Source organism: Cydia strobilella, chromosome Z (genome assembly GCF_947568885.1).
Source record: "Cydia strobilella chromosome Z, ilCydStro3.1, whole genome shotgun sequence".
Classification (NCBI taxonomy): domain Eukaryota; kingdom Metazoa; phylum Arthropoda; class Insecta; order Lepidoptera; family Tortricidae; genus Cydia; species Cydia strobilella.
In genome coordinates, this window is record NC_086068.1 from 26908232 (window position 1) to 26924785 (window position 16554).

The window sequence follows — 16554 nt, forward strand, 5'->3', positions numbered from 1 at the left end:
TTAAACTTTATTGCACGATATAAAATTGTACAAAAGGCGGAATTATGCCTTAAGGCATTCTCTACCAGTCAACCATTGGGTCAAACAGAAACGTGTAGTTAGTGCAGGATTGTAGAAAGCGAGAGGAAATATGAAACACAAATCAAATTATTCTAAACAATATATATTTTGTTTATACACTTACACATATAAGAATAATAACAATATATACCTACATATATACAAACATGCATACATACATACATACATATATAAATAAATATTGTATTATGTACCCAAGTATACAAGTAACATGCGGATCATTTATTATTAAGCGAGTTAGCGAGGTGCTTACGTAACTTTCTTTTAAAATAAAATTTGCTCTGTGCTTGCCTTAAAGGAAGAGGGAGATCGTTCCAAAGACGAATTGCCTTAAGGGCGAAAGAGTTGGAAACAAAGCCAGTGCGGAATGGTCAGTTTCAGACTTCGAGATGTACGCAACTCGCAACCGGGACGTGGTGCTACAAAATTGAATTTAGATTTAAGGTAATCAGGAGCGGCAGGATCAAATAATATATAGGTAGAGTAAAGGGTGCAGAGAATTTTTAGTGACCTGCGTTCACGGATGGGAAGCCAGTTCAGTTTGCGGCGGAAGGCCGATACGTGATCGTATTTACGAAGTCCATATATGAACCTAATGCAACTATTCAGTAGTCTGTCTAGTTTGTTGAGTAACTCCTGGCTTATATTAGAGTAACACACATCTGCATAATCAATCACGGGCAACACCAATGCCTGAATAATAAGAGTTTTTGTGCTAACTGGGAAAGAGTTCTTGAACCTATAGAGAGATCTCAGCATGTTGGTTACTTTGCGACAAATTTCAGACACCTGGGAGGTCCAAGTCAAACCACTGTCAACGATTAGACCGAGGTTTTTCACGGTAGACTGAAACGGAACCACATTATTTTCGAATTTAATCGGATCTAAGAATGTGATGTCAAGTAAGGACAGCAGACGAGGGCTACCCAGTATAATGGCCTGACACTTGTTGGGGTTGACAGAGATCCCAAAATTGCGAGACCACGCAGATATGTTTTCCAGGTCATCATTTATTTTCAGACTATCAGCTATCTATCAGCTATCACGGTTTATGAGATACAGCCTGGTGATAGACGGACAGCTAAGTCTTAATAATAGGGTCCCGTTTTTACCCTTTGGGTACGGAACCCTAAAAACGGCCAATAGTTACAATCAGCTGCAGAAATTGTTTAAACTGGTCAAATATAGGTATTCATTAATATCTTTTGATCTAATGTAAGACAAGTCTTTAGGGTTCCGTAGCCAAATGGCAAAAAACCGAACCCTTATGGATTCGTCATGTAGTCTGTCTGTCTGTCCGTCCGTATGTCACAGCCACTTTTTTCCGAAACTATATAAGAACTATACATTGATTTAAACTAACACGATTTTCACTCATAATTTTAAAACTAACACGCGACTTAATCGCGTACGTTTATTTATGGCCTGACGTTTCGAACGTGACGTTACGTTCGTGGTCACAGGCAGACTGGCGAGGAATTGTATCAACATCTTGCCGCGCGGGTTTTGCGAACTACCCGCACCCGCACTCGATCTTGATTATTAACTTGTACGCTAGGGTTGTCACTTTGCCTACACACAATACTCACGACATCCGATGATGTGGTGGGATGTTTTTTCCCCCTTACAGCGTAAGTTTGTACGCGATTAAGCCCCGTGTTAGTTTTAAAAATATGAAGAACTATACTGATAAGAACTATATTGGTTAAGAGCAACGCACGGATTGCGGAGGTTGCGGGTTCAAATCCTGCCGGAAGTGTAACTTTTTCCATTTTTTCCTTTAATATAAAATTTGGAGTATCGCTCGCAGACGTATCTGCATGTTAAAAAATTGATTTTAGTATGGGTTAGCACATTGTTACTGGTGAATTCTCAATGCAACTTGAGACTCCGGTGCCGTTAAAAAGATGTAATCGTCTTACGGTAGATGTCGCTTTACGCCACCCCAAAGGCGTGTATACATAAGGGAAGGAATGGAAAGATTTGCAAGGTTCTGGTAGGCTTCCGTAGCTCAATTGGTTAAGAGCAACGCACGGATTGCGGAGGTTGCGGCTTCAAATCCTGCCAGAAGTGTAACTTTTTCCATTTTTTCCTTTAATATAAAATTTGGAGTATCGCTCGCAGACGTATCTGCATGTTAAAAAAAAATGATTTAAGAACTATACTGTTGAAACTTGGTAAGTAGATGTATTCTGTGAACCGCATTAAGATTTTCACACAAAAATAGAAAAAAAAAACAATAAATTTTGGGGTTCCCCATACTTAGAACAGTTAGAACTGAAACTCAAAAAATTTTTTTTCATCAAACCCGTGTCAAATCAAAAACGTGTGGGGTATCTATGGATAGGTCTTCAAAAATGATATTGAGGTTTCTAATATAATTTTTTTCTAAACTGAATAGTTTGCGCGAGAGACATTTCCAAAGTGGTAAAATGTGGGACACCCCTGTACCTTCTAAAATAAGAGAATGATAAAACTAAAAAAAATATATGATGTACATTACCATGCAAACTTCCACCGAAAATTGGTTTGAACGAGATTTAGTAAGTAGTTTTTTTTTAATCCGTCATAAATCGTAAACCGCAATTTACCTTTTATTCAATCCACTCATAAAAGTTGGGCTCCCATACAACAGACGTGATTTTTTTGCTTTTTTTTTGCGTAATGGTACGGAACCCTTAGTGCGCGAGTCCGACTCGCACATGGCCGGTTTTTATTAAACACCCATAGGTAGGTATATTATTCATAAATATTTTTCATTTTCATCTTTGGCCGCAACGAAGATTTCGTATATCGACAAACGCCAAATGTATCTGAATAACAGATGCAACGAAAAGTGACGTATCTCATTTCTATATGCATATTTTTAAGTTTTGTTTGGTGTTTTCTATGAACAATTGTCAGATGGCTAATCCCTCCGCTTCACTACCTCTGTTGCTGACTGTACTTGTCTAAAAGAGTCTTCCTAAATACCTAACTCATTTAACGGTATGGGATTATCAATTTATCACCTTTGACTACCTATTTTACTCGAACACGACACAAATAAATACGGAAGTACTAATGTTAAGGCTCATTAAGCCGGTTTATTTCCTCTAGGCTGTCGAGTTCTCGCGGGAACGTGCTCCAAATGGCTGACATAAGTGGAAGTTTCCTCAATTTTACCACACTACAACAGTGTTTGACGCAACAATGACACGAAAATCCATTCCGAGGATACTTAACCTCTACCTACGTACTCTACTGGTCGGTCTGATCACCTATGCATATTCCGAGGATACTTAACCTCTACCTACGTACTCTACTGGTCGGTCTCATCACCTATGCATATTCCGAGGATATTTACCCTCTACCTACGTACTCTACTGGTCGGTCTCATCACCTATGCATATTCCGAGGATATTTACCCTCTACCTCCGTACTCTACTGGTCGGTCTCATCACCTATGCATATTCCGAGGATATTTACCCTCTACCTACGTACTCTACTGGTCGGTCCCATCACCTATGCATATTCCGAGGATACTTAACCTCTACCTGCGTACGCTACTGGTCGGTCTCATCACCTATGCATATTCCGAGGATACTTAACCTCTACCTACGTACTCCACTGGTCGGTCTCATCACCTATGCATATTCCGAGGATACTTAACCTCTACCTACGTACTCTACTGGTCGGTCTCATCAGTCATCACCTATGCATATTCCGAGGATATTTACCCTCTACCTACGTACTCTACTGGTCGGTCTCATCACCTATGCATATTCCGAGGATACTACTTAACCTCTACCTACGTACTTTACTGGTCGATCTCATCACCTATGCATATTCCGAGGATATTTAACCTCTACCTACGTACTCTACTGGTCGGTCTCATCACCTATGCGTATTCCGAGAATATTTAACCTCTACCTACGTACTCCACTGGTCGGTCTCATCACCTATGCATATTCCGATGATACTTTACCTCTACCTGCGTACGCTACTGGTCGGTCTCATCAGTCATCACCTATGCAGATTCTGAGGATACTACTTAACCTCTACCTACGTACTCTACTGGTCGGTCTCATCACCTATGCATATTCCGAGGATACTACTTAACCTCTACCTACGTACTCTACTGGTCGGTCTCATCACCTATGCATATTCCGAGGATACTTAACCTCTACCTACGTACTCTTCATGATGATTGAGTTTTCTGTACTTTAGATTTATTCACTTTTGTTGCTTGAGTTAGTATATCGATTTAAACTAACACGATTTTCACTATTATTTAAACTGAGACAGGGCTGTATAGAGTGTATAGCGTGCACTTACTTTATTTTTATTTGTCCTAACGAGGAATTGTATCAATATCCTCTTCTGCGCTGATTTTGATAACCATCCGAATTTGATCTTGTTGTTTTTTATTAACTCATGATAGGGTTGTCACTTTGTCTACACACAACTCTCACGACAACCGATGGTTTGTTTCTGCATGTTTTTCACGCTTACATTTGCTAATCACTGGATTTCACGAAGACGAGATACCCTGTCCCACATTCAGATTGATATTTCAATTGCTTTACGTTTTTTATTCTGCTGTGGGGTCGTTGTTCGGTTTAGAGGATCTGATTTTCTCAATATTTATAACTTCCGCAACTGCAGTCTATCTTACAAACAGGTGTTTGGTAAAGGATAACATCCTTAGCTGACCTGTGATGCCCGCCACTTTGTACAACGTCATGCTCATGACGTACACTATTGTACACGGTTTGCATATAATACTTTCTAGTACTGTACCGACCTATACATATATTGAAACTCTAATTGTACCGATCGGGTACAGTAATGGCGGCGGTCGTCTTGAAATAAGTACCTGGATTCCTGGAGTCTAGGTTCCCATTCTCATTTCTCCTAAAACCTCCGTTATAAGAACGTCCGTATGATATGAGTTAGATTCTTGGTTGTTTTCTTTTATTTAAGTTAGCGAGAATGACTAACCCGTAAATTTTACGATCCGCAAAAGTTGGATAAATTAGGGGGCCTAGCCAAGATGCCAGTCGTTTGCGCCATAGAGAACCAAATGCTAATGTCTCTCTTTCGCATTTATATGGAAGAGTGATAGAGAGACATTACCGTTTTGTTCGCAACTTACTACGTAAAACTTCATTTTGCCAATTTTTAGAGTTATGTACCTACCATGCAGATAACCAGACTCGGTTCACGAAACTCTTGTGATCACTTCGATCTTGTTTTAGGTATATAATCATATTTTAAAAATCGCACTAAATGATATGAAGAACTAATAAAACTTTCTTGTTTCAGAGTTGAACATGAAGAATGCAGAAAAAGTGAATATAAGCGCCATCAGTGGGAGTGTCGTGTCTGTTAACCAAGACGGAAGGTAAGATCCGAGTTAGTAAAATAACTACTTACCTATGCCATTCAGTTTCCTTAATTAATTTACTTAGCTACCCCGAAGTTAACGGGGCTTAAAAAAACACCATGTATTGTGATTTTAACAATATTTCGTAAACTAAAACCTTTAAAATCGTTTAGCAATGCTCGCCTACGTAGGTATATTGTTTCATGTGAGGCAAGCCCGCGCACGACCTTCGTCGATTACCAAATACCTCGGCCCAGTGCAGGTGCTGACAGCCTGATAGTATAATAATATACATAATACATAATTACTTTTTCTGTCGACCGGATTTCATATTACTAAACTCGCATGGCCATCAACGGCACCCCGTGTCAAAGTCAAATACTGTATGTAAACTAACGAAAGGAAAAATATTAAAGTGGGTAAGTAGGTATTGGGTATTGTGTAACCAAAGCATAATGCAATGAATAGCTTTATACATATTTAGCTTATGAGTAACTTATTAAATCAAATGTCACTTTGCGGAAGTCCAATTTAATCCGCTATTAGGTGATAGTTAATGTTATTTAGTGCTGTCTGTTTTTGTTTCTCTTTTTGTTTTTTGTTCCACTAACTCTTAGTTTTTAATCTTAATTGTTACTAACCATTATGGGCCATTGTTGTGTTTTATATAAATAAATTGAAATTGAAATTGAAATTAATTAGTACTAGAATAATGCGCTAGAAAAACGCTAATACTTAAAGTAAAGTAAAGTAAAAATCATTTTTTGTACACAAAGATTTAGGCAGAAAAAAAAATTAACTGGTCTTAAAACTAAGGGACAATTATGTACATTTATGCATTTACAATTAAGGTTGTACCGGTTCCTACACTAGGCGTAGCCTGTCACGTAGGTAACCAATCCAGACACGATATATCACTGACATGATTTGTGCGAAATGCCAATAAGACACTATACTTAAATTTAAAGAAGTTACTAATGAGTCACAATCATAGTAGTTACAAAGCTAAAATTAAGACAAGGTGAAACTAAAACTATTTACATAGCTAAACTTAGGTTTACAGGTGATGCATGTGCAGTTTTGCGAGTATAGGTACTGTTTTAGTGCGTGTGTGTGTGCGAGCGTGTGTGTGTGTGTGTGTGTGTGTGTGTGTGTGTGTGTGTGTGTATGTGTGTGTGTGTGTGTGTGTGTGTGTGTGTGTGTGTGTGTGTGTGTGTGTGTGTGTGTGTGTGTGTGTGTGTGTGTGTGTGTGTGTGTGTGTGTGCACTTAAAATATGCAACTAAGTAGGTCACTATATAAAGGTGCAATCTGACGATTCATTTTGTGTTCATTTTCGTGTTTCATTATTAATCTTTCACTCAAAATGACACGTGTAAACACTAAATGAACCGAAAGTGATAAATGAATTCATTAGTGAAATACTCCAACAGTGTTGAATATTTTCACTCGGCATCTTTCACTCGCGCTCCGAATGAACAATATTCCAGATTTCCATAACAATCGCCAGTAGCATGGTATCGCAGTAAAATTTGAAGATTTATTCGGCTAGGTTACTTAATTAAAGTATTTGCTTTCGTTATTAAAGGCGCATCTAATAGTAGAAGTTCTCCAAAATTACTTGTATTCATCCGCAAATGATTGCGATACAATTCAGGACATTCAATCATTAGTCTTCTTGTCTCGATCCTGCGCAATCTCCCGCCAGTTATCGGCTTAAAGATCGCGCAAGTCCGCTTCAACCACATCGCCCCAGCGTTACCTAGGACGCACGGCCGGCCTTCGCCCTACCGAGCGTCCCAGATATACCCTTTTAACGCCGCGATCCTCATCCATTATTAGTACGTGGCCAAGCCAGCGGAGGCGGTGGGCATTTGTCTCGCCGATAATATTGGGCGCAGCCACAAGATCTTCGATCTCGGCGTTTTTACGGACCCTGAAACTGCCATCTGCTCTCCTTACAGGGCCCAGGATCTTTCTGAGGATTCTCCTTTCTGCCACCAGGAGTTTATTTTCTTCTTTAAGTGTTAGTGATATGTATGTACTTAGCAATGAAACAAGTGCGTACGATGGAAGCTCGTTTATTACTGGTTCGCAGGCCAGGATACAGCGGACGTGCGGACTGAGGCGCAGGGACGACACATACATACATGTCATCTCCTCCCGATTTAATTAAGGGAACCTGAGATCAAGAAATACTATTATATATAACATTATAACAACTTATTTAAAACCTTATAATTAATTGCCTTAGATCTAGGTCGCAATTGATGACGACGTTGGGGATCAGGTGACAAGTTATCGGTCGAAGGGATAATCTGATCTTCGTTACTGGTTTCTGGTGAATCGTTAAGTATTAACTGTCGCTCAGTAGCTCCAACGCCTTAGTGAACGTTAACTTCTCCACATCCTGCTCATCCTGCTCGCAGAGTCGGTCTCGTTCTGGACCCGCATTGAATCCCAGAACAAAACGGTCGCGAAGCATCATTTCCAGAGCGGTTCCGAACTCGCAGTGAACTGCCAGTCCACGAAGTCGAGCCGCCCAGTCTTCGATCTTTTCGCCGTCTGCCTTTACCGCATTGTAGAATTTCGCTTTATCCGTGAAGGTTGACCTCTTTGGTACTAAGTGTCCGTTGAGTAATTCGAGCAGGTCATCGTACTTCACCGTTTCCACGTCCTTTGGGTGCGCGAGGTTTTTAAGTAGCCGATATGCGTCATCGGAAAGATGCGTTAATAAAACCGCTTTCTTCTTCCCCTCGTCCGTAATCGTATTTAACCCTAAAAACTGCTTCAATCGACTAACAAATATTTGCCAGTCCTGCGTATTAGGATCAAAGTTAAAAATGTTCCCTAAATAACGGGACATTATTATTTATTACACTGCGCGCGGGTATACACTATGCACCAGCCTCGTTAGCCACTGATATGTATGTACTTAGCAATGAAACAAGTGCGTACGATGGAAGCTCGTTTATTACTGGCTCACAGGCCAGGATACAGCGGACGCGCGGACTGAGACGCGGGGACGACACATGCATACATGCCAGTTAGTGTCCAAGTCTCACAACCGTACATGAGTATCGGCCGTATGACCGTCTTATATATACGTAGTTTTGTGTTTTTGCTCAGGAGCTTGGACACTAACACTTTATGAAGGGCGGCACTACATCGCAAGGCATTTTGGGTGCGGATGTCAATTTCCTCCTCCCGAGTGTTGGTGTCGGTGATGGTGCAGCCTAAGTACCTTAATTTGGCCACCCCTTTATATATGGTATCTCCAACATGAAGATCTTCTCTCTTGACGCGCGTGTTTTTATAGCGTTTCATGTGGAGATACTCGATTTTTCATGGCTGATGCTTAGGCCCACCTTACCCGCTTCGGTATCCAGGACTGCTGCAGACTCGGCAATTTCCTACTTCGTTTTTCCAAGCAAGGCTAGATCGTCTGCATACCCTATCACCCCATTCAGTTCCAGCCCGATATCCAGTGCAAGCACTTTTCGAACAGCATATTCTAAGACTAAATTAAAAAGCATAGGTGACAAGGCATCGCCTTGCCTTAGGTCCGGTTATCACAGCAAACTCCTCCGTGAAGCTCATTGTTAACCCTGACCCTCATCCTGCTTTCTCTGGTGGCCATTTCGATCAAATTCACCAACTTGTTTGGGATATTGAAATTCCTCAGTATAACGTAAAGGGTCCCCCGGTCAATACTATCATATGCTTTTTTGAAATCCACAAACAACGCGTGAATGCTCTGCGCCTATTCCCATCTCTTCTCCATCAGTAGTTTTAGATGGAATATCTGATCGATAGTACTGCGATTACGACGAAACCCACACTGATAATCACCTAGGATTTTTTCCGCAAATGGTTCCAGTCGCTTCAACAGCACGTACGACAGCACCTTATACGCAGTTGGTAGAAGAGCAATTCCGCGATAATTTGTGCATCTCTTTCTACAGCCCTTCTTATGGACCGGGCAGATTATACCTGTGTTCCACTCTTGTGGTTGTTGCCCCACCTCCCAGATCCTAAGAATTAGCACGTACAGCTGTGACTGTATCTGTCCTCCCCCATATTTCCACACCGATGGTATCCCGTCAATACCTGGGGCTTTATTGTTCTTAAGTTCGCTTGTCGAACCTCATCGAAAGAGAGTGGACCTACCTCTATATGGTTAACATTTGTGGTACAAGGGATTGTCTCATCCAATTCAGGGCAGTTAAGCAGTTGCTGAAAGTAGGTACGCCACGTATTTCTTATCTCTGCGTCAATTCAATTCAATTCAATTCAATTAATTATTCATAAAATTTTACATTTTATACGTCCGTCGGTTTACAATTACACATTACATTAGATATTAAATATACATTAAACAACTGTTACTATTACACTCTAAATACTTATTTACAAAAGGAATTCGTCAATGGTGTACAATGCATCTTTGACTAATTTTGTTTTCGTTTGACGTACAAATGAAGCGTAACTCGGGGCCTGCTTTATTGCCGGAGGGATCTTATTATAAATCTTTGGACCAATGAAGTTAAGGCATTTTTTAGTTTTAGCCAGTCGTGTGTGTGGCAAGCTCAGGTCATGTCGCCGTCGCGTGATGGAGCCGTGCGTATCAGCGTTGGTATGGAAGTGGTTAATATTACTTCTAACATACTTAGCGTCGTCCGTAATAAGGTTGCCATGGTCATCCTCTAGCAACTGGGAAGTGGGTTGGTAGCATTTTTTAACAGTCCTTAACTCCTGGTAAAATTGTCTTGATTGGCCGTCCTTTATAAGTGTTTCTATCTCTCTGACTTTGTCGTCCAAATGCTGTCTTTTTGCATTCTTTATTACTTTCTTTGATTCTTTCAGATCTTTGTGTTTATTTTCCCATTGAACGTCACTGTCAGCTCAAATTTTGTATTTCCGTCTTTCTTCAATGATCGCTTCGCATTCGGCATTCCACCATTTTCTCCTTTTCCTAATTTTCCTTCGTCCCAGAATTTTTAACGCTACCTCTTTTACTGTATTTCTTATGCTTGTCCATGCGTTTTCGATATCTGTGCCTATAAGAACGTAATCTATCTGATTTACTGTGTCCGTCGGGCGACTTCCATGTGCCTTTGTGTATGTCTTTGTGAAAGTACATTGTACTTTTAACCACCATGGCTTTGGAGGTAGCAAAGCTGATAAGTCTCAGACCATTGTCGTTAGTTAGTTCGTGCTTGCTATGTTTCCCTAATATTGTTGGCACAAAGACACCCTCCCGTCCTACCTTCGCATTAAAGTCGCCAACCACTATTTTAGTGTCATAACTGGGCAGCTGATCGTAAACTGCTTCAAGATGCTCATAGAAGTCATCTTTAGCATCCTCACCGCTTACTTCCGTTGGAGCATAGGCATTGATGATCGATATGTTACAAAATTTACTTCTAATGCGAAGAACGCAAAGTCTGTCTGACACTGCCTCAAAGCGTATCACGTTCCCCATTAATTCGTTGGATACCAGAAAGCCAATACCGTTTGTATGGTGATTAGAGTCACTACCGCTATAGAAGAGTGTAGAGTTATAGTCAACGTTGCATTCTCCTTTACCCGTACCCGTGCGCACATTCCACGAGGCTAATTGGAGGTCCATAATTTTACGCCGAGGGTCGTTAGTATTGGGATCAGATCGGTTTCTTTCTCTTGTCGGTATCGTAACGAGTATTTTTTTTTATGTGAGAGGGGTGTTAACCCGCCGCACAACCCCCAATATGCTGGAGGGCCACATCCTACTTTGGTCAGCGAGTCCATCGGACTTAGCCGGATAGCGTAGCTAGGCTGTGCTACCGACCCTTCCCCCATCTACCAACTGGGGGACGCTCCTCTACGCCGTGAGGCCCAGCGCGAGGACTGCCACGCCTACGCCATAGTGAAAGAAAATAAAAACTGAATAATCTTACCAGCAACCGTGTAAACATGCAACGACAGAAAAATGAAACATTCACACAAGTGAATATTCATTCAAGTAAACCGTCTGATCCCACCTGATCGGGCAACTGATCAATTTGCGTTGTGAATGATAATGCTTCACGAGCGTAGCGCATAGGTACTGCGGTCTACGACCAAAAGGTGAGACCGAAAAAGAAGTCAAACTATAATAAAACCACCGAACTAGTCTAGTAACCCAACTATGGTCCACAAGTTCAATACGCAAATTGCGCAATTAAGTATACTTTAATAGCAGTGTACTTTTTTGCATTCGTCTGTGTTTTTACTTTCATTTTTATAAATATCTCTCCATAGAAATACGACATTCGATTAAAAGTCACAACGAAGATACGTATTCGAGTTAATGTTGGAGCATAGTTGGGAGCTTTTGGAGTTGGGTGGTTTTACGTTTACGGTATACATTTTGGAGTTGGGTGGTTATACGTTTACTTTTGGAGTTGGGTGGTTTTACGTTTACTTTTTGAGTTGGGTGCTTTTACGTTTACGGTATACATTTTGGAGTTAGGTGGTTTTACGTTTACGGTATACATTTTAGGTACGTTTTACTTAAATTAGGTAATAAATTTATCATAACATATCGATATCGCTTACCTATATAGGATGTAACCTTTATAGTGGGGATTCGTTTAAGGGCATATTCGGTATCGTGTTCTGATTAGGAAAAAGCATAAGATTTTTTTTGATACATTTTTTTTTCTATGGGGCAGTTCGTCCAAGTCGGCCAACCCTCCATACAAAGTCCAACAATTTTTCGCGTCAAAAATGTTTTTATGCTACTTTTTCCTAATCAGAACACGATACCGAATATCCCCTTAAGCGGATCCCCACTATAAAGGTTACACCTTGTAGGTTTCAAGTAGAACATACCTAGGTACTACAGGTTGAGCGGAAACGGAAAAGGTATAAACACTGTTTACCATCGGATTTAAAAATATTTGCACGAGACATTAAAAATGAATAAAACTTCGTAGAAACTCACAGTTACAAAGTTCAAACATTGTTAAAAAAGACAAATTAACGTCAGGATCACCCACAACACAAAGCAATGTTATTACCCAATAACGTGACTCTCATGCATGGGCAATCTCAATGAATAGCAGCTACTTATTCGTCATCTGTTGCGATATGGTATTATTGTTACTTAGAGGATCTGTAACACACTTTCACTTTTAACTTTGGAATCCCCCAATTTGGTCCAACAGCGAGTCAGTCGACTTGGGGCCACAACAGATAGCACTCCTCTGCAAAAATGGTAAGAGCTTTTCGGATACACGACACGTATGTTAATTTCGTGCGCTCGAACTTGCTTCTTATTTTTTTTTTGTATTTTGTAGAGACTAGTGACCATTCTGTTACTTCTGTGCTGCATAATGGCTACAGCGAGCGCAGAGGTAGAAGAGTCTAAAGACTTAGAATTTGATAATCCGGAAGACTTGGAGAGACGACATCGTAGGCGTAAAAAACCCCAAAATACCGGACCCTGTGGGAGCGGATACGGGAGGACTTTTGGCTTTCAAGACTATACGTATATATCGGCACCGGTCATGAACTACTTTTTCGGATGTGGAGTTGCCCCTGTGCCCGTAGCACCATTAGCACCCCACCCGCATCTGCCAGCGGCCGCACCCTACCCCGTACAGATTGGAGTGAGCCAGTCACAGCATCACCAGGGGGGTCACCACGCAGGCCATCACGGAGGCCATCACGGTCACGGACATTTCGGGGGACAAAATCAAGGAGGACAGTTCATCGGAAATTATCCCTCGGGCTACGGCCAAAACCAACCCTTTTACGGTCAAGGAGCATTTCAACAGTCAAGTAGACCGCTCCAAAACGTGGTATCAGCAGCGGCTTCAGGTTTCGGCAATGTCCTGGCTGACTACATTAACCGCCCCAGAAAATCTCAAAAGCAGATTAACAGACAAGTGAATCAATTTTTGAAACCAATATATAAACTGTTTTAAGAATATTTAGTTTGTGTGTTAGTGTTAGTTCTAAGACCAAGGTGAAGTGCATCCAAAACAATTCAGAAAACTTTATTCAGATCGTGTTCAAGTACCGTTTTTATTTAACCTACCAACATACAGTACCTGTAGCGTAGAGAGTAAGTTCCTACAAGTGCACTCATGAATGAGAATGATCGAACCTACCGCTGTGTAAAGGAAGCATAAATCGACATATGTTGTAGGAGATATATATATATATTATGGTAAGTTACCTTACCAGTATAAATACTCCATTACTTTTCCAAGTCTGTATGCCCCTATATTAAACATCTTTTATAATAGGCCACACGAGCGGTCTCTCGCGTCAAGTATACCCTTTTAAAATTAAAATAAACTACAATAGTTATATTTAGGAATTTAGGTAACTTGAAACAGAAATTATTTATTTTCCCAGAGACATGGTTACGTGAAATGGGAAAATTTTATAGATAAGGTAAAAAAACACGCATATCTCGACAACGACATCGACATGCAAAGACATTTCCTAACCTAATTACCTATATACTACACTTAATAAATATATTATGTACAACATAGAAACATTTTATAAATTCATACAATGACACTATTAAAACAATATTTACACAATATTTTCTAAATATTTTAGTACTTATACAGACATTTACGTTATTCTACAAAATTTTACAATACCTACTAAATTAACTACCTACTTTACAATACACTTATACTTATCTATATAATGGATTGTTACAAACATACTAACAATGTCATATTAGCCTTGGTTATAACATACATAATAAATCTTAAATCATCGAAGAGTACTAGAGCAGGTACTTATACAATATAAATAAAAACAAACAAGTAATTATATATCAGTACATATAATGTAAGTAAACAGAAATATTGCTCGTTAGTAGTAGGTATGTTAAATTATGTACCGTAGAAGTTTACAACTTTGCCCTTTCAATATAACTTTGCCCACCGCGTCACAGTTCAGTAAAAGCGAAATAACTTAAAAGTAGTTACAGATACACTTTCTTTCTTTTTACAATTTTGCCATAACTATTCTAGATAATAGTCTGTAAGATTCGTGACTATAAGATTTGATAATCCAAAAGTTAAGAAAATATATGCAAAAGTGGGCAGTTAAACTTTTAATTTTTTTGGCCCGCCTGTTTAAGGTCCAGTTCCTAGAGTAATGAAATGAAACTCAAATTTACTGCAGTTTCCTTACTCACACAAAGAAAAGTCTGTTAATGTGTGAGTGCCACAGACAAGTAATACAATATGGAACGATTTAATAAAAAGTGTGTAGTGTTATACGGTATATAAATACATGTGCTTACTGTAAAAATTAATGAGAATAGTAAATCTACATTAGTTAGGCACATAGGTACATGTAGGTAGGTACCTTACGTGATCACGTATTTGCTTTAAATAGATTTAAATTTACTTTTAAGAGAATTATTGAAATAAATATTTTAGCACATTACCTAGCCTTTCTCTCAGTAATGTATAATAATCTATGTAGGTATAAGTAGTAGTAGTAGGTAGGTAGGTACCCCTTGTTGTACTGTTGTTTCAACTCCATACACTTGAAAAGGCAACTGTGTCAACAACTATTTTAACTGTCTGTAGGTATGCGGTTTACAATTGCAATGCGAATTAAAATTAAAAACAATAAGTAGGTACCTATTATACGAATTCTGTTATTTATCTTGTACAGTCGGCATCATTAGTAGCGGATAAGATTATCACGCATCAACAGTATCTACCATTCTATAGGTACAGGGTGACCTTAGCGATTGGACAAACCCTGAAATCCCACGTAGGGTTACTTCTCAGGAATGCTCTAAGGTTAATATTTTTTTACTTAGAACAAAAGATAAAAAAATACATGTTCAAACAAAAAATAATTCCAATGATCGACTACAAAAAGAAACATACTGCATTAATCATTGGCAGGGTTTTTGACAACTTGTTCGCAAAATGTGCGGCAATGATGACATTTGTCAAAAATCAAGAATAATAACTGAGTACAGTCCGTTAACTCCAAGGGCCTGACACTCTTTGATAGAGAAAGACAGTCTTATTGCGATTCCTATAAGAGGAAAGAGAAAATAGTGCCATGCTTTGTCCTTATCACCGACCGGGTGGCATCATAGGTAGGAGGCGATGGCGAAATACCGAAATTTATAAGTGAAAGAGATAAAATCCTATGCTGCCCAAATGTTGTATATATAATACTGTCTATGGTTAACTCTGAGAATGACCTTCGGATTTTAGAAAGATACATCGCGTATATAGTCTCAATGTAAAATAAGCCCTAATTTAATGACATTATGCTTAATATTCGGTTGATGACTATATTGCGATTTGACTTTTTGTCATAATCTAAATAAAATAGAATCAGAATTTGAAATTCGTACCGAGGTAATTTGAAAACAGAACGTCACACCGTCATTTACTACTTCTGGTGGAAATTATATAGAGTTGTTAATACCAGTCACATACATATTTCAATTCATATGGTAAAATTATATCATTTTTCAAATTCGGGAGATCTTTGAATCTTAAAAAATTTATTAATGTATTTTTTGAAATTTCTGTGGCTTCTATCACCCGGTCTTGAATTTTATTAAAATATTTACAATTTTCACTTTTCTTAAAAGTTTCCGCTTCTTTTCAAAAATATTTATAGGTATACTTTATATATGATTTCTCGTGATTGACCATTTACAGAAATACCCTTTTTGAGATGAGTCCCCATTAAATTAATTGCCAAAAAATATGAAATTAAATATTTACCTACCAGTTATGGTGGTATTAACTACTCTTATGTAGTTTACGGCTGAAAAGACGACTGCACTCTTTGGGTGTTGGATTGCAACTAAAACAGTAAGAGACTGTCATTTTCTATTACGCGATTACGTCCGATTTTACTCGAAAAACGAATGTCGTTCTGAGAGTTAACGGACTGTAAATATTATTCAAGGTCACGAATAATAACGAGAATTCTCCAAAAAAATACTAAAAATACCTAGAATTACTTCCTACTCCTAGTACTACTAGACTATACCTACATAATATAAGTACTAATCTGCTCTTGTCTTTCTCCCCGCCTCATTTGACTCCTTTTGCGTTGCGATTAT

The 16554-nt window shown here is 39.2% G+C and overlaps 2 protein-coding genes across 4 annotated transcripts in view; both read left to right on the forward strand.

Annotated features, from left to right (window-relative positions):
- Positions 1–16554, forward strand: part of LOC134754320 (proton-coupled amino acid transporter-like protein CG1139) — a 79464-nt gene that overhangs the window by 38590 nt on the left and 24320 nt on the right. The window contains exons 2-3 of one of the 3 annotated variants that reach the window (XM_063690582.1): positions 3181–3327; positions 5389–5467. In XM_063690582.1, the coding sequence (XP_063546652.1) occupies positions 5397–5467 (71 nt within the window). In that variant the 5' untranslated portion in view covers positions 3181–3327; positions 5389–5396. Of the gene's footprint in view, positions 1–3180; positions 3328–4038; positions 4070–5388; positions 5468–16554 lie in introns of those variants that run through there. The other 2 variants (XM_063690583.1, XM_063690581.1) reach the window with 2 other exon arrangements.
- Positions 12390–13484, forward strand: LOC134754073 (uncharacterized). The gene is made up of 2 exons (XM_063690144.1): positions 12390–12687; positions 12770–13484. Exons 1-2 carry the CDS (start codon positions 12685–12687, stop codon positions 13397–13399), a joined length of 633 nt encoding a protein of 210 aa, XP_063546214.1. The 5' UTR covers positions 12390–12684; the 3' UTR covers positions 13400–13484.